At 47.6% G+C, this 22,146-nt stretch overlaps 1 protein-coding gene across 4 annotated transcripts in view; it reads right to left on the bottom strand.

Moving 5' to 3' along the window:
* Positions 1 to 22,146, bottom strand: part of SH3BP5 (SH3 domain binding protein 5) — an 82,776-nt gene that overhangs the window by 14,042 nt on the left and 46,588 nt on the right. For all 4 annotated transcript variants that reach the window (XM_072651295.1, XM_072651294.1, XM_072651296.1 and 1 more), the window contains one exon: positions 10,138 to 10,302. In XM_072651295.1, the coding sequence (XP_072507396.1) occupies positions 10,138 to 10,302 (165 nt within the window). The remainder of the gene's footprint in view (positions 1 to 10,137; positions 10,303 to 22,146) is intronic.

Raw genomic sequence — 22,146 nt, 5'->3', positions numbered from 1 at the left:
TTTCATCTCCCAGATTCCTATAGCATTCAATTCCACTAACACTAGTTCCTTCAGGACCCTGCTCCAACATCACCCTCCTCAAGTGACCTTTCCCTGTGTGCTCGCTCTCTCTCTCTCTCTCTCTCTCTCTCTCTCTCTCTCTCTCTCTCTCTCTCTCTCTCTCTCTCTCTCTCTCTCTCACACACACACACACACACACACACACACACACACACACACACACACACAGAAAGAGAGAAACAGAGACATTAGACACCTGGATGGTAGATGGAGCACTGAGCCTTAAATCAGGAAGACCCAAGTTCAAATCTTGACTCAGATGCTTAATATCTGTGTGACCTTGAGCAAGTCTCTTAACCTGTCTGCCTCAGTTTCCCCAACTGAAAAATGGAGACAATAATATTGCCTACCTCACAGTGTTGTAAGAGTCAAATTAGATCACCTTTGTAAAGCGCTTAGCACAGTATCTGGCATTCTATAAATGTTATTATTGTTACAGAAAGAAAGAAAAACAGATGGAGAAAAGGAGAGAGTTGTCCCTTCCCTCAGGGAACTTAGGATGAAGGTCTGCGCTAACAAGTGTGCAATAAGTATAATGCAGAACAGACTGTGATAGGGACGGGAAAAAGAGATATTACAATGGAAAACTCTAAGAAAGCTGGAGGAGGGAGAAATCGCTCCAGGAGGGTGCGCTTGGGCTTTGTGGGAGAGGCACGGATGCATTAAGGTCACGTTGGGCAAGATGAGGGGGGAACAGCCACCAGGGTCAGGGGTTTAGACCTAGAATGGACTTTAAGAGGCCATCCAGTTCACTGAGGCCCAGAGTTTGAGTGCTTTGCCTAAAGTCATCCAGGTAATAAGTGGAAGGGGCAGGAGATGAAACCGGGTTTCTAAGACCAAAGTAAGCATCCTTTCCACTACACCACATAGGATGAAAGGGAAAGAGAAGGAAGTAATACTGGACAGGCAAGATGGAGCCCAGCTATAGAAAGCCTTAAATGACAGGATAAAGGCTTAGTACTGTGAAGGTACACACAATATGGAGGTTTCTGACCTTTTTGGTGTCATGGGCTCCTTTGGCAGTCAGCCTGGCAAAACCTAGGGATCCCCCTCCTCTCAGAATAATGTTATTTTTAAATTCAGAATCAAAAGGAAACCAATGATATTGAAATACAATCATCAAAATTTTTAAAAAAATTAATGTACTCCAGATTAAGAACCCCTGAATTAGAGGGAGGGGCAAGGAGACCAACTAAGTTATTACAACAGTTCAGGCAACAAACAGCCACAGAAGGTTTTAGATCACACCTGGAAAAAGATCTGGTAGTTTCCAATGGACCTCAAGCTCAATATGAGTTAACAGTGAGATGTCACAGCCAAAAGAACTAATGTAAACTTGGGCTGCTATACAAGCAGCCTCGTGTCCAGACAGGGGAAGGGACCACTCGGCAGATCACTGCCATGGGCAGAGTTCGTCTGGAGCAGGGTGACCCATTCTGGGGGAGGAGGAGGGGTGCAAAGCTGGGGGAAGACCCTGCAGATCATGCTGCTGAGGGACTCTGAGGAGGAGGAGGAATGCTTAGGCTACTTGGGAAGGAGGGGACAGACAGCCGACTGCAAATATAGGAAAAGCCAGCACAGGGAAGAGCTGCTGGCCCAGAGAATGGAATCAGTGGCCACACTCAGACTCAGCACAGGCTCATTTACCTCTGTATCGAGGATGGATACTTCAGAGAGGACATGGCTCAGGTGTGGGGTACACTAAATGGCCTCAAAGGTCCCTTCCAGCTCAGGGATTCCATAGGAGACAAGGAGGAACTCTCCAAAAAGATGCAGCATTTGTTTTGGGTCCTGTGGGAGAAGAGTCTGCATAGGTTGCCTTGGTGACATTTCCTAGGCAACCAGAGAAATCCTCAGTCCAAAGCCTGGTGTCAGGAGTATGCTATGGGTGGAGTGGTCTGAGACTGAAAGGGTGGGGTGGGAGAAACAGCCAAAGAGGGAAACAGGAAGAGTCAGGGGTCAGGAACAGAGAGCACTGGGAGGAAGGAAGGAGTGCGGCATCTAACATCTCTAACAATGAATGCTGGAGAGCAGTCAGCAGGATGTGCAGAGGGTGGGCAGGTGTTGTTTTTCAGCATTTTCTTTGAGACAACAGAGGCCGCATCATTTAGCAGGTGGATCAAAGGGCCATGAGTCAGAGAGGCCTGGGCTCAGCCCTGTCTGTGCCCCTCAGCAATCCCTGTCTCGTTCAGATTGGCCTTTGTTTTGGTAGAAGAACCTTAGATTTTAGAGCTGGGGGACCCTGAAGGTCCTGGAATAATTACCTAGAACAATGCCCTCATTTTACAGATAGAAAGACTAACACGGGTCCTTCAAACTCAGGTCTCCGTACTCTAAATCCAGCAATTCCCCACACTGATAAAACTACAGCTTTGTCTCTGAGAAAGTTGATGAGATGGTCAATGGGAAATCAGTCTGGTGTTTGCACTCCACCCCTGCCTCCATCCTCTGAATCTCCTCTGGATCCTGCCACCAGCAGGATCCATCAATAAATCCACAAATATTTATCAAGCTCCTACTATGTGCCTTGGCTTCTCAAAAGCCAGCAAGAAGAGGTACAAATGCACGAAAGTGAACTTGATCTTTGCTCAGAAGGAAATGGAACCAGAACAACAGAAGACAACTGCAAGAAATCAGCTTGTTCCCTCTCCTTCCCTCCCTTCCCCATGCCCCCAACATCCACAGAAAGCTAATGGCAGTCCAGAAACCTCCAGCTACTGTGGAGCACAACCAGACCACTGGATGCCCCCAAATTAAGCAGTCCCCACATTTCCCTTCCACAACAACCAACAACCTACGTTGACATAGCACCTTCAGGTTTGCCAAGTGCTCCAGGCACCATCTTCCTGAACTTCTCTGAAACTCTGGCCAATAGTTTGGCCTTCAATACCCTTCCCATCTGGTCCACACCTGTCTGTGCAGGACAGGACCAGACACCCCTTTCACACACCACGTTCTGACCCAACTGGCCTCCTTACCGGAAAAAGAGGGAGATGAACGAGCAAACCACCAAGCTCCCCTCGAGGCTCTTCAGGAGCCTTCTCCATGAGGCCTTGCCCGATTCCCCCTCCCCTAATCAAGTGTTATTTATTCCATATCTACCTACAGACCTACCCGCTGCCTTCCCCAGTGCGACTGTTCTTGTCACCTTCATGCCTAGCACACAACAGGGACTAAATCAAGGCTTGTGGCATGCTGGCAGATAAGCCCGGTGGGTACTGTTATCCTCATTTTATTGATGGGGCAACTGAGGCTCAGAAAGTCTAAGTGACCTGCCCAGGGCCACAGGGCCAGTAAATGTTAGAGGCAGGACTTGAACAGCCTGAGAATAAATGGCTGTGGACAGGAGAGAAATCGTCCTGACAGCTAACATCTCTGTGCCAGGCACTGTGCTAATGCTTTGTAACTATTATTTTATCCTCATAGCTAACATGTGAGGAAGGTGCTATCATTATGCCCATTTTACAGATGAGGAAACAGAGGCAGGCAGCCGTTAAGTGATGTGCCCAAGGACACAGCTAGCATCAGCAATGCTGAACATCAGTATCTAGAGTTCCTCAGTAGGACAACTGGGTCTTCCTGACTCCAGTCCAGCATGTAGTCCATCACACCCCCTGATTCCTCACAGCTGTGTCCCATGTGTTTACATGCTCTGGTCTCTGGCAGACGGAGCCAGGCACACCCAGGCAGAGGCCTCCAGAACAGGGAATAGGGGCCATCTGTACATTTTAAAATCACCCTTCAGGGGTGCATCCCAGACCTTCTGTTCCTGCCCCCCCCCCCAACTCCTGGTCTGACCAGGTCCAGCAGGAGGAAAAAACAGCCATCCAGCTTCCTTCTGGCCCCAGGCCCATGAAAGCAAACTGATGTGTGTCAGGCTCCTCTCCAGAGAAGATGACTGGCGGGAGTGTTACCAAAACTCAGTGTGCCCAGACCAAGAAAGGAAACAAGCCTTTATTTAGCACCAACTATAGGTGCTAACTAGGTGCTGTGTGCTAAGCACCTCAGGACAACCTTGCCAGCAGGATTCTGCTATAATCCCCATTAACAGTTGAGGCAATGGAGGCAGACATAGGTAAAGTGACCTGCCTAGGGTCACAATTAGTAAGTGTCTGAGGCTTCCTCACTCCAGGACCTGCCACCCACTCCACCATAGCTTCCTCTTCCATCTGGAACAGTTAAGGGCCTCCTGCCCCTTCAACAAGCATTGATTAAGTAGCTAGTATGGGTGAGGCATTGTGCTGGGCGCTGAGGATACAGGGTCAGAAAACAAGCCGAGTCAAAAGCCAGGCTCTGAATGAAAGCAAAAGTCAGGCCCTGCGGACCAGGCCAGAACCTTTGTGCAGGGAGGGAGGAGAGGGCAGCTCCCACCCAAATGTTCCCTCCCCTGACAGGGGCCTCAGCTCTTTTACAGGGTCTGCCCCTCAGCCCATCTCCTCACAGGTAACATGCCATATCAATGACTCTGTGTGGCCTTCCATCCTGGTACCTGGCACAGAGTAGGCACTTAATAAATGCATCCTGACTGATGTCAGGGAAAGCTTTTGCCCATTAGTTTCTTGTCCCACCTCATCCTTGCCAATCTAGGGATGACTCGGTCAATGCCCTCACCCTGCAAGGGGAGAAGAGACCTTCTCTCCACCCTTCCCTTCACTTACTTGGCTGTCTCCTCTTGGCATTGCCAAATCGCCTTTCCCTTCTGGCCTACATCTTTCAGCAAATGTTGGAAGGAAAATTGTTTTATCCAAAGAACCCAGCCCTGCAAATCTGCAGGGACGGGAAGGAGAGGGAGGAAGAAAGGAAGGAAGGAAGGACGGACGTGTTGGGGCCAATTTAAAACAACTGGACCCAGAAACACATTTTTGAAATCTGGCTCCAAACACGGAGGTGGCAACAGTACTGTGGAGCCACCCCACTCACAGCTGTCTCTGGGGACCGCTAACAAGTACTCAGGAGCAGCTCGGCATTGGGAGTCACGCCACAAAGGAAGGAAGTACCTACTACGTGCTGAGCACTACGCCACACACTGGGGAGATAAATGGAAAACAGAAAGAGGCAGCCCTGGAGAATTCTCATGTCATTCTTCTCTCACCTCATCCTGTCACAAGCACTCTGCCTTTCTTTGTATCCCGGGCACTTAGCACGGTGTCTGCTACGTAGTGCAGTTATAACTGATAAAACTCTCTGTCTTTTCAAAGTTTATTCCAAATCAGTCATTTAATTTCTTTGGTCCTCAGGGAACACTGATCTAACATTAACCATGGGAAACCCAAAGTCCCCAGGAGGAAGGACTTGACCAATGTGGAAAGGGTGCTGCACTTGGTGACAGGTCCTGGGTTCAAATCTCAACTCTGTCATGCTATGCTTTGGAAGCAGCTGGTGGGACAGTGGATAAAGTGCTGGGCCTAGAATCAGGAAGATCTGAAATCAGACCCAGGCTCAGACACTTACTAGTTGCAGGACCCTTGGCAGGTCACTTCATCTCTGTGCTTCAGTTTCCTCAACTGTAAAATAAACTGGAGGAATAAATGGCCAACTACTCCAAATCTTTTCCAAGAAAACCCCAAATGGGATCGTGAAGTGTTGGACATGGCTTAAACAATCAACAAGAAATGGACATGATAACACCAGCCACCTCACAGGGTTGTTGTGAGGATCCAATGAGATATTTGTAATAAAATACCATATAAACGTAAGTCATGATTGCTATTATTACTTCACCTCCTTAAATCTCAGTTTCTTCACCTGTAAAATGAGGCTGGTCCCTTCTCCAGCCAAGCTGATCTTCTTGCACATGACACTCCCAACTCCATGCTTTTGCACTGGCTGTCCCCCCTGCCTGGAATGCTGTCTCTCCTTACCTCTGCCTCTCTCAGGCTCAGTCCCACACTCTAATAGGGCTGCTCAGTCCTCTTTTATTTTTGCATATACTCACATATGCAGCATTTTGAAGACATAGAACAGGAGCTCCTTTAGGGCAGGTTTCATTTCTGTCTCTGTCCACCCAGTCCTCAGATGTTATTTTGTTGGCTGGCTCACTGACCGATCCTACGATCAATAAGCTGGGGAAACAAACACCTCAGCAACAAAGCCCTAATTCTGCAGCTACTCTCCTAGTAACCACAACATGATGCCCCAGGGGAGGTTGTAGACCATGCACAAATGCCAAGGGCCATCTGCAATGCTGGCGGGCATAAACACAGGTGTGCTGCAGCACTGGACGTTTACATGGGGCTTTCACACTGGCAAAACCAAGCATCTCCTTTGAGCCTCACACCGACCCCAGGAGACAGGCAGGACAGGTGTCATACCCTGTTACAGATGAGGATGCTGGAGCTGAGAGCTGGGAGGTGACTTGCCCATGCTCACCCAACTAGCTGGGAAATGCCTGAGGATTAGAATCCAGGAGGTCCTCCCTGCAAGTGTAGCCCTGTCTACAGTCACAATGCCCCTGTGTGACTAAGGCCCCTTGCCCCTCCACTTACGGAAAAACATCACTACCCATCACCAGTCCCCAAAAGGAGCAGATTCCCCAGAGTTAAAAGACTCCCATCCTATAGCACTTAGCTATAGCAGCAAAGCGAGCAGGGTGAGGGGATAGCCCATGAGGGCTCCCCACCTCTGAGGTGCACACGGCGTGGAAGCCTGCCATCCCAGGACATAGTCTGTAGCATCAGGGGTGACCTCGGCAACTGCACCAGAGAGCAAGGAACAAGTGGGCTTTGAGTCCACGCACCTGGGTTACTTCATCATCATCTCTACTGACCTCACCTATAAATGCCACTGGGGCTGCCACCACTCACCCAACAGCGGGACAGAAAGCATGGCTGTCTTTAATGACCACTGGGAAATGTATATGTGTAAGGTTTTATACAAGTATGTCTGTGAGTGCGTGCGCATACACGCACACGTACACGCGCGCACACACACAAACACACACACACACACACACAATGTGTCCCAAGAGTCTTACCGTCACTTGAAGCTTTGCGGTTGGAAGTTATTAAAGCTTCCAACTGCACTAAGACTTTAGGGAGATCCTATATGTACATATACAGGTATCCACATACATATGTCATACGTGTACATGTGTATATATACAGTGGGGTCTCCCAGATTGGAGACTGCCATCGCTGAAGCAGGTCAGCAATCCATTTATAATTTCAGGAGCCCTCTGGGGCAGAGTCCCACAGACTCCATGGCCGGCTCTGCATTCAACCCCACCTGTCTACAAGACTTATGATCCCCCATGTGCTCTTGACCCTCAGATCAGCCTTGTGTCCACTCAGCCATCACAGCTGTCACAATTCTTCCCACAACCACCCTGTGAGGCAGATAGTGCAAATGGCATTCTCATCTATTTAGAAAATAATAATAATAGCTAGCATTCATACAACACAAATGTTTTGCAAAGCACTTTACAAATATTATCCTACTGAGGTGGGTGTGGAACTGAGGCAGATAGAAGTTGAGTGACAAGCTTGCCCAGGGTCACATAGTAAGCATCTGAGGCTGGATTTGAACTCAGGTCTTTGAATTCCAAGTCTAGCACTCTGTCCACTGAATTACCTAGCTGCCTCTTAAGGGGGAATCATAGAGCCGAATCCCACTCCCTTTACAGATGGAGGAACAAAGAGACATTAAGGGACTTGCTCAAATTCAGCCAAGTAAGAGAATCAGAATTTAAACCTAGGCCCTCAGATACCAACCCCAGTGCTCTTGCCACTGTTCAAGCTGCCTTCCAGGAATTAGATTTCATGACTCCAGAAGTCCTTTCCAGCTTTAACTTGATGATCTACATTTTACAGAGGAGGAAATTGAGACTGAGAGGGGCCTAAGTGACTGGCCTCTGGTCACATCAAGGACTGAGACCACACCACTGGTTTGGTCTGCTGCACTGTGCTAACAGTCCCTCTTCCTTTACTACCCCACAGGGGACATAGTAAAGAAAGTCTCTGGGTGGAGGCCTTGTTATGTTGTTTTCCTCCAGGTCTCTAAGTTCGGTCCTCAGTCCAGGTTCACCTTGAAGCCACCTGGCCCAGAGGGAGGCCTGCATACATCTGCCCCCAATTCACTCAGATTGAAAGGCACACGTGTCCTGACAGCCTGGAGATTTCTGAGCAAAAATGAAAATCAAAGGGACATCGGCAGAGCCTCAGGAGAAAGCGCCAGGCCCTGCCACCCACCCATCCCTTCATCAGACCCAAGGCCTCTTGAAAGATCTCCAGCAGAGAGACGCCTCCCTGCTTTTTTGTTTTGTTTTGTTTCTACAGAGTGGAATCACAGATTTTGGAATAACTGATGGACTGCTTTCGATCACTGCACTCTGCTCCATTCTAAGTAGGGTGTCAGCTGGGAAACAGATGGCATGTGGGGGTGGGGGGAGTGGTTCTGAATCATTTGGAAGCAAATGCACTGAATATTCATCAAGCCCCTTTCCCAGCTGTCTGCCTCTGAAACCCTTCCTCTGGTAATCAGGGCAGCCAGTAGGGAACCTAGTAGTGTTCTTCCTAGCCCAGGGTTTATGATAGTTTCACAGCCAGATGTGCCCCCACAACTGTGAGAGTCCACCACCAAGGACACCATTCCTGGGGTGGGAGAGCCTCATCAGAAATTGGAGGACTGAAGACTGAAGGGTTATGCCAACCCATTACCCCTGTGTATGTGCACCTATATGACACATACGGTTGATAAGGCCTCCTCTATGCAGATTACCCATTTAGGCCTGTGAAGTAGGCAGCTCATGTGATTCCAGATAACAGAGGCTGAGGCAGGTGTGTTCAGGCTCACACAGCTCAGGAGCATCTGAGGCAGGATACGAACTCAGCTCTTCCTGACTTGAGGCACAGGGGGCTCTTCCCAAAGCACCACCAAGGAACCGTACAACTGATCAGAACAGGATGGGCAGATGTGGAGAGCCACAAGCATAAAACCCACATGGGTCCGACTCCCATCCTCATGTATAAACTTATATTTCTTCTATATGTTTCTAGCAGCCTCCTTTCCACTGGCCCACAGCAGAGCAGGACAACAACAGCTGAGATTCATTTCTGCTTAGCCTGTTCTCACTAGTACATTCACACAGTCCCTAGAGCAGCAGCCAGGGCAGCGATATAGTTCGTGGGTCTGGAATGAAGGAGACCTGCGTTCAAATTCAGCCTCAGATACTTACTAGCCATGTGACCCTGAGCAAGGCACTTAGCCTCTGTCTGCCTCAGTTTCCTCGTATATAAAATAATAGCACTGCCTCCCAAGGTTGTTACTTAGCACAGTGCCATAGCAAATACCATATAAACGCTAGCTGCTCCTCCTCCTCCTATTATCACATAGGACGGTGCTGCAGTTGGCCAGTGGGGTATAGCGATATAGAAGAAAGCAGATGAGATTTAGAGCGGAGGAGCTGAATTCAAATCCTACATCTTTACTTACCTGGGTGTATGACCTTGGATAAGTCAGTGAAACTTTCTAGGACTGCTCCCATCTGTAATTCTGATCCTATGAGCTCTAAACTTGTGCTCCTAAGCCACAGATGTTGGGGAAAAGTTTGACTTGACTAATTCTAGAGGATGAATGGATCAAATAAACAGTGCCCGCTGCCCTATCTAGCTGTCTATCTAGACAAAAAGCCTGGAAATACCAGGCTTGAGGGTTCCCTTCTGGCTGGCCTCAGTCCTGGGGATCCATACACGCTCTACAAACCCTGCTATAACAGGGCAGGGGGAGACCTCCCTTCACCACACTCCCCTCTACCACCAAGCGTCTGGCCATGAATCTGATGGACTTCAAGCCATGGTAGGGAAGAAAGGAAAAAAGTCTTTCACCCAGTCGTTCAGGCATGAATTTAGTTCCTACAGAGGCAGCAGATGCTTGGTACAAAGCCCTCGCACCACTAGAAATGCTACCTCTATGGCAACATCCCCTTGAGGGCCTGACTCCCTTGGGAGTAGAAACTGTTGCTGTGCATCAAGACAGCAGCAGCCACTGGGTCCCCATCGGAGGCATCTGGCTGGGTCAATCAGACAAGGGGAAGGAGAGGCAGAGAAAAGCATGAAATCAGCAAAGCCCCAAGGCTCCTACCCGTTGGGTGGCGTGATTGAGCATTTCTTGCCAGGCAGAGTCAAACTGCCGTTTGTCGTCCTCCAGGAGCCTCTGTTCAGCTAGGGAGATGGTCTCTTTGGCAGCACGGAGAACCTCGGTCGCCCTCTGGAAGTCCTGAGTTGCCTTCTGGGCTTCAAGCTGGGCCTGGAAGAAACACACACCGGCAGGCTAAGACAAAGCCAGACACAAGGAGGGCCCCCCGATCATAGTCTGGGGTGGAAGTGGGCTTATCAGCTGAGGTACACTCCACTTAATTACAAATCAGACACCTAGGAGGCTACATGAGAAAGTCAGCAACAAAAAACAACCAACAGACATGGACTGGGGTAGAGATAAAGTTCAGGTCAAAACATAGTTCTGCCCTCACAGACCTGACAGCCTGAAAGGGGGTCAGTCCCAAATGCAGACACATCATATGCAGTATGTTCACAGGACTGTGACTGTGGAGTCAGAAAGGACCTCAGTCCAACACCTCTGTTTTATGGTTGAGGAAATTAAGGAACAGAAGAGATGAGTGCTTTGCCCAAAGTCACACAAATGATAAGCATTGGAGGTGAGATTTGAACCCAGGGTCTCTCACAAACCAGACAGCCCACTGGTCCACCAGCGCATTATTGCGTCCATTTTTTGTTTCATGTGGCTCCTGGAAAACCTTTTATTTCTTCAGCCAAAATGTGACTAATTCGACGCTCACCCTTTGTAATACTGGCCCAGAGACAGCTGTCAGTTAGGAAATCCCTCATCTAGCCAGTCAGTAACCCTGGGCTAAACAGCCCAGCAAGTCCAAAGGCAGCACAAATAATCCTAACTCAGCGAGAAGAGATGCAGAACACCAGCTGACAAGGCGGAGACCATTCCTTGGAGTCTAAAGGTCAGTGAAGCCTTAGGGCTCCTGCTGTATGATGGTGATGCTGCTGGGCCTGTGGAGGCCTCCCCTCTACAGTGAGGGCTCTGGGCATCATAGGATCATAGGCAAATAAAATTAAGGGACAGAAAGCATCTTAGAGGGCAGCCTAGTCTGCCCTTTTGCTTTACAGATGAGGAAAGTGAGGCCCCAAAAGCGTCTCATCCAAGGTTGGCTGCAGGGCCAAGAGGAGAGCTCACATTCAGTGATTCCAAATGCTCCTTCCACCATGGCCCCTGATAACCTCCAGAATGCCTTGAACAGCCAACATTCTGCAGCTCAGATAAGGACTTCTCGACAGCTGGTGCAGTCCCCCCATCCACTAGGCAATTCTAGCCAAGTGACCCCATAGTGCAAGGTAACCCAGGGAAGAAGCAGGGTGTTGACCCTCCCCAGAAGAACAGTTATAGATCTATAAATGGTGTGACATGAGTGTTTATACCCCACCTTATCAATACTGACTTGAGTCCCAATAGGATCTGAAATCTAGAAGCCAGAGGGGGTCTCAGACACCATCATTTTATAGATGATGAAACTGAGGCCCAGTGAAATTATTAAGGTCTGACAGAGTGTCAAAGGTAGAGTTTGAATCCAGGTCTTCTCACCCCAGAGCTGAGGCTCTTTCCACTATAACCAAGAGTTCTCAAAACTCTGGTCCAGGGATTCCCAGGAGTCTGCAGGGGGTCTCTGAGGTCAAAATTATTTTTCCTAATACTACCAATATGCTTTAATTTCTAATGTATTAAATATCAATAAATAAAACCCACATGAACAAAAGTTCTCTAGGGGAAGATCCTCAATAATTTTTTAGTTTGTAAAAGGGTCCCAAGACCAAAAATGTTGAGAACCCCTACACTATCCCACTCTGCCTTCCCAATTGGTTAAGTGGGTTTGTCAAACATCTACAAGGTACTCCATTTCTCAGCCTCAAGGAATTTAGCTGGGGGTGGGGTGGGGAGGAACCTATGACTCAGACCAGATGAAGAAACATCCTACTCTACACACCCATTCTCACAGGACTTGGAGGAAGCCTAGAAACTAGTACTAAGGGAAACTGCAAACAAACTTCAAATCCGCACCTTTTCCCTCTGGTCCTCCAGCTTCCTCAATTTGGGAGACATGCAATACATCAGTCAAGGTTTCATGTGTGAAAGAATCAAGCAAGGATAGGGAAAATCTGGGAATCGGATCCAGCAAAAAGGGAACGTACCCATTCCAAAGCCCTGTCCTGCCTACATAAACGCCTCCAAGAAACTTCAGCCCAAGGAGCATTGAGCTGCCATGGTCAAATGGGCCACCAAGCAGGCTATATCCTGCACTTAGTCAAGGTCACTCACTATGTGACCTTGAGAAGGAAGAGTGGGGACTCTGACTTTTATTAGGCCATATCCACATTGGTCAAGTGGGGTCACCTGTCCTTTTGGTGGATTTCCAAAAACACAGCAGGGCCCTGAGGACTGTGACGGATGGCCCCCCACTCCCCACCACAGTAACAGACAAATCTCATGAATAGTTCTTTCTGTTCTGCAAAAGACTAATTGGAGAGGGACAAACTTGCCCACAGATGCCACCCTGGAAGGGTGGAGAGACATCTGTGTCTGCTCCTTCCAATTTGGACACACATTTTTAAAATCACATTAATGTTTGTTTCAAACCATCTCCTGAAGGTAATATAAATTCTAAACTGTTGGATCTGTGACTCCTAACATTTTCCAGGAAGGATTATTTTGTGGTGTATGTGAGTATGTGTATATGTGTGAGTGAATGTGTGTGTGCATGTATGTGTGTAAGTGTGAGAGTGTGTGAATATATGTGAGTGACAGTGTGTTTCTGTATGAGAAAGTGTGTGTTTGTGTGCATGTATGTGTGTGTGTATTTAAATTCTATAACACCTAAGTTAAAGTTTTTGGGGGTTTTTTCCATTTTGCTCCAGACCCCTCTGCTTCTAATATGAACATCCCATTCTGGGGAAAGTGTATCTCATGAGAATAATTAGTTCTCCACAGACACGAAAGAAAGAAGGAAGCCCTCTGCCACTCAATACCCTTTCTCCCTCCGCCCCTTGATACTCCTTCTCCCTCCTCACCTCAGTCCATTCTCCAGGTTGCTACTAGATTCATCTTCCTTACACAAGGCCCTGTCTCTCCTCAGCAGGGAAACCTTCAGTAAAGTTCACATTTTTTGAATGGTTTCTCCCATTCATTCTAATTCTTCTATGCAACATGACCAATGCGAAAGTGTGGTTAATAAGAATGTATGTGTAGAACCCATATAAGATTGCATACTGTGTCAGGGAGGGAGGGAGAGAAAATTTAAGACTTACAAAAGCGATTGTAGAAAACTGAAAACACATAAATTAATTTTTTTAAAAGTTCATATTTTTTTAACTTGGAATTCAGGGTTCTTCACGACCTGGGGTCACCCTCCCTTTCCAGACTTTTCTCAACCTGCCTCTCTGGTGCTCAATCATTACTAAGCCCCTGAAAGGTACAAGGTACCAGGCCATGCACTGGGGAACACAGAGGACTCTTTGTCTCCCCAATGTTTTCCCACATTCTGGCCTCTGGTTTCTGACTTTTCCTCTCCAACTGCAGAGACCCTCTCCACTATTTAAAGGTCACTGAAATTCCACAAGCATTATTAAATAGAAGGCCCTGGAATTGTGGCAGGCAAACAAAAGCCAAACTCTTGGCCTCAAGAAGCCCCTCTCGGCTTCCTCACAGCCCAGGTGACCTCTAGGTCCTCTCCAGTTTGAGATCTATGATCTTCTGGGTCCAGAACCTAAATCCAAACCCCAGGTCTGCCACTTACTACCTGGCCACAAACTTAGTCACATAAACCTTCCTGGACCTCAGTTTCTCCTCTTCTGTAGACCAAGGGGGCCAGACTAGATCACAACATCCCAAAGGATTTAGAGCTGGACAAGACCTCTGAGGTCATCACGTCCAACCTCCTTGTTTTCCACGTGAAGAAACTGAGGGGGAGAGAGAGAGAGGTTCCAGTGACTTTCCCACAGTCAAACAGCTAGTGAGAGCCAGAGGCAGTATTCGAACCCAAGACCAGCAAGCTTGACAATATGGTAAGATATCTGCCAAAGGTCCATTCACATTCTAAATCCAGGTTGATCCGAACTGGTCTGCTTTGACGTTGCTGCTTTGGGACCATTCACAACCTGGGAGCAGTTTCTTATCGAGATCCTCAGCAGCCCAAACTTTCAAGGTCCTGGTTTGTGATAGTGCCCCTTGGCAGAGGTGCCAAGTACAGGTGATGGCCACAGGCAGATCCAACATTGGAGCAGTATGACAAGCAAGCTCCTGTCATTATCATCAGTCAGTACTTTCTGACTCTCCATGACCCCACAGGGGGTTTTCTGGAGAGGTTTGTCCTTTCCTTCTCCAGCTCATTTGACAGATGGGGAAACTGAGGCACAGGGTGAAGTGACTTGCCCAGGGTCACACAGCTAGGAGTGTCTGAGGCCAGATTTGAACTCAGGAAGAGGAGTCATTCTGATTACAAGTCCAGTGTTCTACCAACAATCTCCTATGGTATAAAAAAAAAAAGTCCTACAGTCCATGGTTCCTCTGCAGGACACAGTTTATCAAATAACGTATGGAGGAATACAGGGACGGAGGAGGAGTCCTGGACTCACCAACACAGGAGAACCTGGCACGTGTGCAGTCCGTGCTAGGAACTAGCAGTGATCCAAGGAGACACAGTCCCTGCCCTCATGGAGCTCAAAATCTAGTTGAAGGGTTTAACTTCATGACTATTCACTATAGTGTTTAATAAATACTTATGGACTGCTAAGTGCCAGGCACTGGGTTTAAAAATAAGGGAAAAATATGACCTTTGCCCTCATGGAACTTACGTGCTGGAATACAGAAGCCGACCAGACAATGCCCCATGGCCAGGTGAGATTGAGAGAGGAGTATGGGAGACCCTCGTGGGCCAGAAGAGGCAGGAGATATCCCTGTGGGGACCCAGGTTGGGAGGTACCCAACGTAGGCTTCATATAGAAGGCTGTAGAGATTCCATGGGGCAGCCGCTCTGGACAGAGAACATTTAGGTGTGGGGATCCCAGCCAGTGCGGAGGATTCCTCTCCAGGCAGGAGATGGAATGCCATTTACAGAATAGCCAGGTAAGCTGGAATGTAGAGGATGCCAAGGGGAATCACATGAAATAAATTCAGAAAAATTAAGTGGGGTTTCAACCCCAAGGTCACAGGGTCTCCACTGTGCCTCGCTGTGCTCTTAGTACAGACGTAGCCTCCCTCCCTCATGGCATCAGCTCCCAGAGCCTGGGGGCCTCACTACTCACATATCTAAGGACAGAGCCCAGCACACATCCGCTGACTCTGAGGCAGCCACTGGTTTGTTCCATCTGTATTGTGTCAGTACCTCGTCTGCATGTCATCTCCTGTATTAGACTGGAAGCCCTTTGAGGGCAGGGACCATTCTTACTTTTCTCTGACTCCCCAGCACTTGGTACAGTGCCTGGTACACACTAAGCACTTAATAAATGCTCACTGACTTAACCCTCCTCTGACCTCCTTGCAGCTTCAGAAGGCAAAATGTGGGCCCTCAGAGCCAATCACTGGAATCAGCTCTCCATCACAGGCCCCCCTCACCAACCACAGCGCCGCTGGCTCTTCCTTTGACTCCTAGAGCAGCCAGAAGGGCTAAGAGCCACAGGCTACCACCTCCTCTCCCTCCTTTGCTTCATTCTTGCCTGTGGGATCCTTCCAGAATCACCTACAGAAGGCTGGCTGGTTCAGCAGAGCCACAGTGATCCCTCAAGGTTAATTCACAACTAATATGTCCTGACAGCTAATTCAGGAGCCCCTCCCTGCTGGGCATGAAGGACCTAGGGAATGACAGGCAGAGAAAATGCATTAACAAATAGCACACTTTGAGGATAAGGGCTGCCATGTACCCTATCACCCACCATGTACCCCTGTACCCACCGTGTACCCCCCACCCTCCATGTACCCTACACCACCCGCCATGTACCCCCCTCTGTGTACCCCACCACCCATCGTGTACCCCACCACCCGCGTGTACCCCACCACCCACCATGTGCCCCACCACCCATCATGTACTCCACCACCCGCCATGTACCCTACCACCTGGCTACTCAATCTATTTGGTTCTTTTATCATTCGTGACAAAAACGCAGCTTAGTGGAAGGCCCAGAGTGCTGGGCTTGGAGTCAGGACGATGAGGACTCACAGCCCCGTTCTGGCACCGGAGATGTGAAACTCTCTCTGCACCTTTTGTGACATGAGAGGCTTAGAACAGATGACCAAAACAGAGTTGCTCTCATTACACTTGTGGCCTTGGGCAATGCACCTAACCTGCCACAGCCTCAGTATCCTCTCCTGCAAAATGAAGAGGGACTGGATAGATTGCTAAGCCTAACTCTAAGATTTTAAGAGGGGAAAAGTGTAGCATCCTCCCATTCAGCTGCCTCCATGGCCCTGTGAGGTATGACAAGAGTTTCTTCCATTTCACAGAGGAGAAAATCAAGGTCCAGAGAATCCAGGCTTTCTAATCCTAAATTCCAATATTTTCTAATCCCAAATAGTCTTTCCACTGTACCAAGCTGTCCTGGTTGGCTTGTATTTTATTAAACAGAGCTTCAGTTTTTTAAGCTGCTGCTAAGTGTTTGCTCTCCTAGAGAAAGAGAAAAACAATATTTACTTTCCCATAAAAAACCTAAGGAAAATTTCTGATAACAAGAAACTGAATCCTGGCTAAAGTCGAAACTTCCCTTGGGCAGGACTTTGGAACCCTTTCCTTGTGCAAAGAATCACAAGATCCTAGAACTTGAAAGGAACCTCAGACATTATTTGGTCCAGCCTCCTTCTTTCAAACATGTGAAGAAAGCAAGGTCCAGAGGAGGAAAGAAACTTGCCCATCAGCCCAAAGGGAGGATTTGAACCAAGGGCCTCCTATCCAAATCGATCCCTCTTTCTACTGCACCATCTGGCAGAATGATACTTCAATGCACATTAATCACTAAACATTTGACCCAGGATGAAACAAACCCCAAAAGAAACAAAACAGGAAAAAGTGATTTTCCAAAGAGAATCAGATTGAATATTACATCATCCATAAGAGCAGCACAGTGGATAAAACGCAGGATTGGCCACAAAAAGACCCCATGTTAAGGCCTAGTTTGCCCACTTCTCTGAACCTGTCTCCCCCTTCATTGGACTCCATGATCTCATTGGTCCCTTCTGACTCTAGATCCTATGACCCATTCGGACTAGAAACACTTTTTTTACTAAGAAAATGAGTCACTTAGTCATAGGAATTTACCAAGCACCAACTATGGGCACAGCACGCCATGCTGGACACTGGGAGAATACCAAAGATAAGAAAGAGAAGCAGGACCATCTTTGAGAGATTTTTCTTTTCTTTCTCTTTTTCAAGTTTACTCTTCACTCTGTACCTATTAATATTTAGTCAACATTATTTAATTTAATTAATATTAAAGATATTTTCTTCATTGCTTTCTCAAGTCTAGACAGCATACAGATCAATAAACCAAGTCCTGAAGTGTAGCATTTGCCAATTTCGCAGGCGTAAAGGCTCACTCTGAAAATTTAACCGACATGCTGGTTCCAGCACATTCCTGTCAGAGAGAGAAAGCACCTACCTTGGGTTCAGAAAGGAAGGCAAAACTGGCTATGTTTTTCTGAACGTGCTGGAGACAAGGGCATAAGCAATGAATCCTTTGTGTCAAGCTGTGTCAGCACTGTTTTTTCATGGGTTTGTGAAATCTCTGTTCCCTGGGCTTTTCATACAGGATTTTCCTTTCTCCCACAAAGCCCCCAAATTAGTGCCTCTTCCTAGTTCTAACAAGCTCATCCTCTTCCTTGGTTGTCCCACAAACCACCACTAGTCCCTGCTCTTTGCCCTATGAGGGAACTTGCCTTGAAATCTTACCCCTTTTGCCACCGAGGCCTCTCCATCCATCCTTTCTCAGGGGACACTCTCTAGCCCCAAATCAATCCATCCATAAGCGTTTATTAAGCAGCTAATTTGTGCTGGCCACTATGTGAGGTTTGGATTTAGTCTTTGCCAGGAGAGGGGAACCTGCGACCAACCTCGAGGCCACACATGGTCCTCTGAGTCCTCAAGTGTGACCCCTTTGACTGAATCCAAACTTCACAGAACAAGTCCTCAGAGTGCAGTCAAAGGGCCGTACTTGAGGACTCAAAGGGCCCCAGGTTTCCCACCTCTGATCTTTGATGTGGAGGAGCTTATAGACAACTGGGGAGACGTGTATATAAAAAAAGGATGAGATGAGGACTGATTTCAATGGAATATTCAAGGTATCTGCAATGCCTTAGAGAATTACCTAGTAGACTGAGAAGTGACTTATCCAGGTCATATGGTAAGTATGTTGAAAAGGCAGGATTTGAACCCAGGTCCTCCTGGCTCCCAGGTGGGTTTCCCATCCAACATGCCACACTGACTCTCAGGTACACAGATCAGTGTGCACTCCTAACCCTTCTAGCCCTTGGTGTTCACTTCTCCTGTGGCAGCATTTCCCTGAATCTCAGTCATTTACAGTTTTCTTCTATGCTAACCTGAGCCAGTGTTCATCTTCTGCCTCAGTGCCAAGCACCTGCTCTTTCTGGGCGAGAACATCAGACTTCAGGATTCTCAGTCTTCAAGGCACAGTAGTGTCAGAGAATGTTAGAGCTGAAGATCAGAGAACATGAGAGCTGAAAGGGACCTTTCCAACCTCCTTCTTCTGCAGGAGGGGAAACCGAAGGTCAGATCAGAGAAGCAATTTGTGCTTCCCAGTGGCGGCCCATTGCTTCCAGGTTATAAAGCACAATGTCTTCAGCCTGGCCTTTAAAGGAACTGGATAGACTGGTTTTGACCCACCCTTACAACCTTGACTCCTCTTAATGCATACTACAATGCAGAGCTCCCCTTTCCAAGTATTTACAAGCTTTTAACAACTTGTTCTAGAATTTTCACCTAAATTCAACATCGAGTCCTCAGGAGCAAATCCCTCCCTTCTTCCATCCTTGTGCCAGTCATGACCTTTTCCTGACACTAGGCCCTCAAGAGTCTGGTATGACTCCCAACAGACTGGAAACAACAGAACCTGAGTTCAGATCCTGACTCAGACCCTTTGTGACCCTGGGCAAGTCACCCAAACTTTAAGCACTCCCTCTGACCATTTCTTCATCTATCAAAGAGGGATGATAACAGCACCTACTTCACAGGTTTGTTATGAAGATCAAAAGACACAATGTATGTGAAGGACTTTGCAAACCCCAAAGCACTAGGTGACTGTTGTTATTTATTATTATTACTTACTCCCACAAATTCTCATTAATGTAATTCTTCACTCCCTTGTATACAACAGGAATCTGGCTTTCTTGCCTTCCTCAAAGCTTTCTCCCAATTTCTCCATACCTCTTCTAAGATGCAAAGCCCCAAGCTGGATGCCTTAATGAAGATTGGACCAAGCCTGAAGATACTGGGAAGACTAATTCTTGGCATGCCCTCATCTTGCAGCTACCCTTTGCCATTGATGAATGACTAGTCAGCGTTTTGTAAACTGATCGATTCACAAAACTACCCAACTATTTCCTGTGGGAGAGCCACATAACACACAAAATCCCTTCAAATCCAATTTAGGCTGTTAAGAATTGAAACAAGTGTTCTATAAGGGCACTCAATGTCATTCAGAAAATGAATGCACCAAGTCAGGTATGCCAAACCCTAGTGAAATTCTCTGCCATCAAGATGGCATCAAGGAAGCTGACAGAGAGAAGGCAGGTGTCTACAACACACACACACACAAATCAGACCTTTCCTGGTCTAGGACATAACGTCCTTCCAGTGTGCCAACTCACCTAAACCTCTCTCATTTCCATTTAGAGATTGCTTTCTAATAGGATAAAGTAAATTGGTTTAAGGCTATTAATTGTCCTTCCATCTCAGAGACAGGATAGTCATAAAACATGGCAGAGAAGGGCACTTTGTTGGTCCTCAGCCCCTTAGTCTGGCATTGTGGATGGGGAGGAGCAGTGCACTAGGAAGTTCCTCACACACTTTGTGTGTAGGTTTGACCATTGGCCATCTATCACACATCTGCTTGGGAGAAAAAGACAGCTAGAGACAGATCAAGTCAGAGAGAGACAAAGAGACAGAAAGACAGAGGATGTGAGGGAGGCGGGGAGGAGATGGCTGACCTTAAATGGGGTCAACTCAAATGACTCAGCTGAACTACACAGAGAGATGGCAAGAGGAGGAAGGGATGGGCTGAAAGAAAGTCTGACAGTGAAAAAAACATGCAAACACATCCTTCACAGGACCATGCAGTGGAAAGCTCATTGGATTTGGTGTCAGAAGACCTATGCGCTATGACTGACTTCGTGTGACCTCAGGCACGTTGCTCAGGCTCTAGTTTCTCATTCCTCTCTCTAAAAGAAGGCTCCATCAGCTCTAAGGTACCTTCCTGTTCTAAGTCTATGAACCTTCTCTACATCAGGTCCAAGTAGCTTCCACTCTTCAAATAAAATTCACAAGAGCCAGCCAATGAAACTTCCCCATAGTCTTCTTCTAAACCTGAGACAGCCCCAAGGAGGAAGTTAACAGCAAAGGAACCCAGACCTCTCTCCTTGATGCAAAATTCCTTGCTATCTCCTCTAGTCCTTGAGATTTCAGCCCAGAATCTCAAGGGAAAAGGAAAACCAACCCACCCATCACAGACTAAGTAAAGAGCCTCTGACCGCTTCCCCCACATGACCGCTGCCTAGTTTTTACTGCTTTTGTCACTTCGTCTTCTGCTCATCCACCATCACCTTCACTCCCAGATGGGGAAGTGATCCTCAGGGCCAATGTGACACTGAAGAATTCTTGACAACTGCTGAAATGGGAGGCCCAAGGCCAGGTGCCTGACATATGCTTGGGATCCAGGAGTCCCGACATTTCAGAGTAGGAGGGGAGGGCCTAATCCAGCCTCTAACTGGACAAGAAAGAGCTCCCTCTGGGTGACCCTTGCCAAGCAGTCCTCAGGCCTACAGTGAGCAAGGGGAAGCTCACTACTTCCCAAGGTGGTTCAATTCCCCTTTAAGATAGCTCTAATTATTAGGAAACGTTTCCCTGTCTTGGACCTCTATGTGCCTCTTTGTAGCTTCTAGCCATTGTTCCCAGTTCTGCTCTCTGAGGCCAAACCAAACACATCAAATCCCAAATATATCAGATTTGAGTCTCCAAATCCCAGTTGCTCCAACTGATCCTCCTATGGCATAGACTTAGTGGCCAGGCTATCCTCCTCTGGAAGGTTCCCATGCATATTAACGATCTCCCTAAAATAGGGGCTGCCACCATCCTCTAGATGGGAAACGATAAGGACACCATCAGCTCCTTCCTTATTCCTCATGCTACCACATCCCACCATTGACTCACTGAGCTTGTCATCCACTAAAAACTCCCAGATTATTTTCAGTCCCTCTACTGTCTAACCATACTTCCCTCACTTATACTTGTCAAGTCTACTTTGAAATTAAGTTCTCTCTCAATTTCATCTCATTAGATTCAGCCCAATATTCTTGCCTGCCAAAGGCTTACTAAACCCCACCTCTGTCACCCACCACATTAGGGACAACTACTTCCTGGGCTTGGCATGTCGAGTCAATGAACATTTATTAAGCACCTACTATGTGAGAGTCACTGGTGATCTGCAAATCTAAGTTTGCCCTTGTGACTTTATCCAAATCAAGTACATTAACAAAAATGCTTAGCCCAGGAGTCCTTGGGGCACCGCATTGGTGCCCTCCCCCTGAGCTGACTTAGGACCCTTAAGGAGTTGCCTTTCAACTTGTTTCAATTCGTCTGACTGCACTACTGTCCAGACCACATCTCTCCACCTTTTCTGTAGAGAATAGCATGAGAGACTGGCCAACGCTGCCCTGAAATCGAGGTTAAACTATCTCCATGGCACTTCTCTGACCTCCTAGTTGAGTAACCCTGTCAAAAGAGGAAATATAGCTGGTCTGACCTGACCTGCTTCTGATGAAACCTTCCCAGTTAATTGTAATGACTGCTCT

Source organism: Notamacropus eugenii, chromosome 3 (assembly GCF_028372415.1).
Source record: "Notamacropus eugenii isolate mMacEug1 chromosome 3, mMacEug1.pri_v2, whole genome shotgun sequence".
Lineage (NCBI taxonomy): Eukaryota > Metazoa > Chordata > Mammalia > Diprotodontia > Macropodidae > Notamacropus > Notamacropus eugenii.
This window is presented reverse-complemented; position numbering and strand designations above follow the sequence as displayed.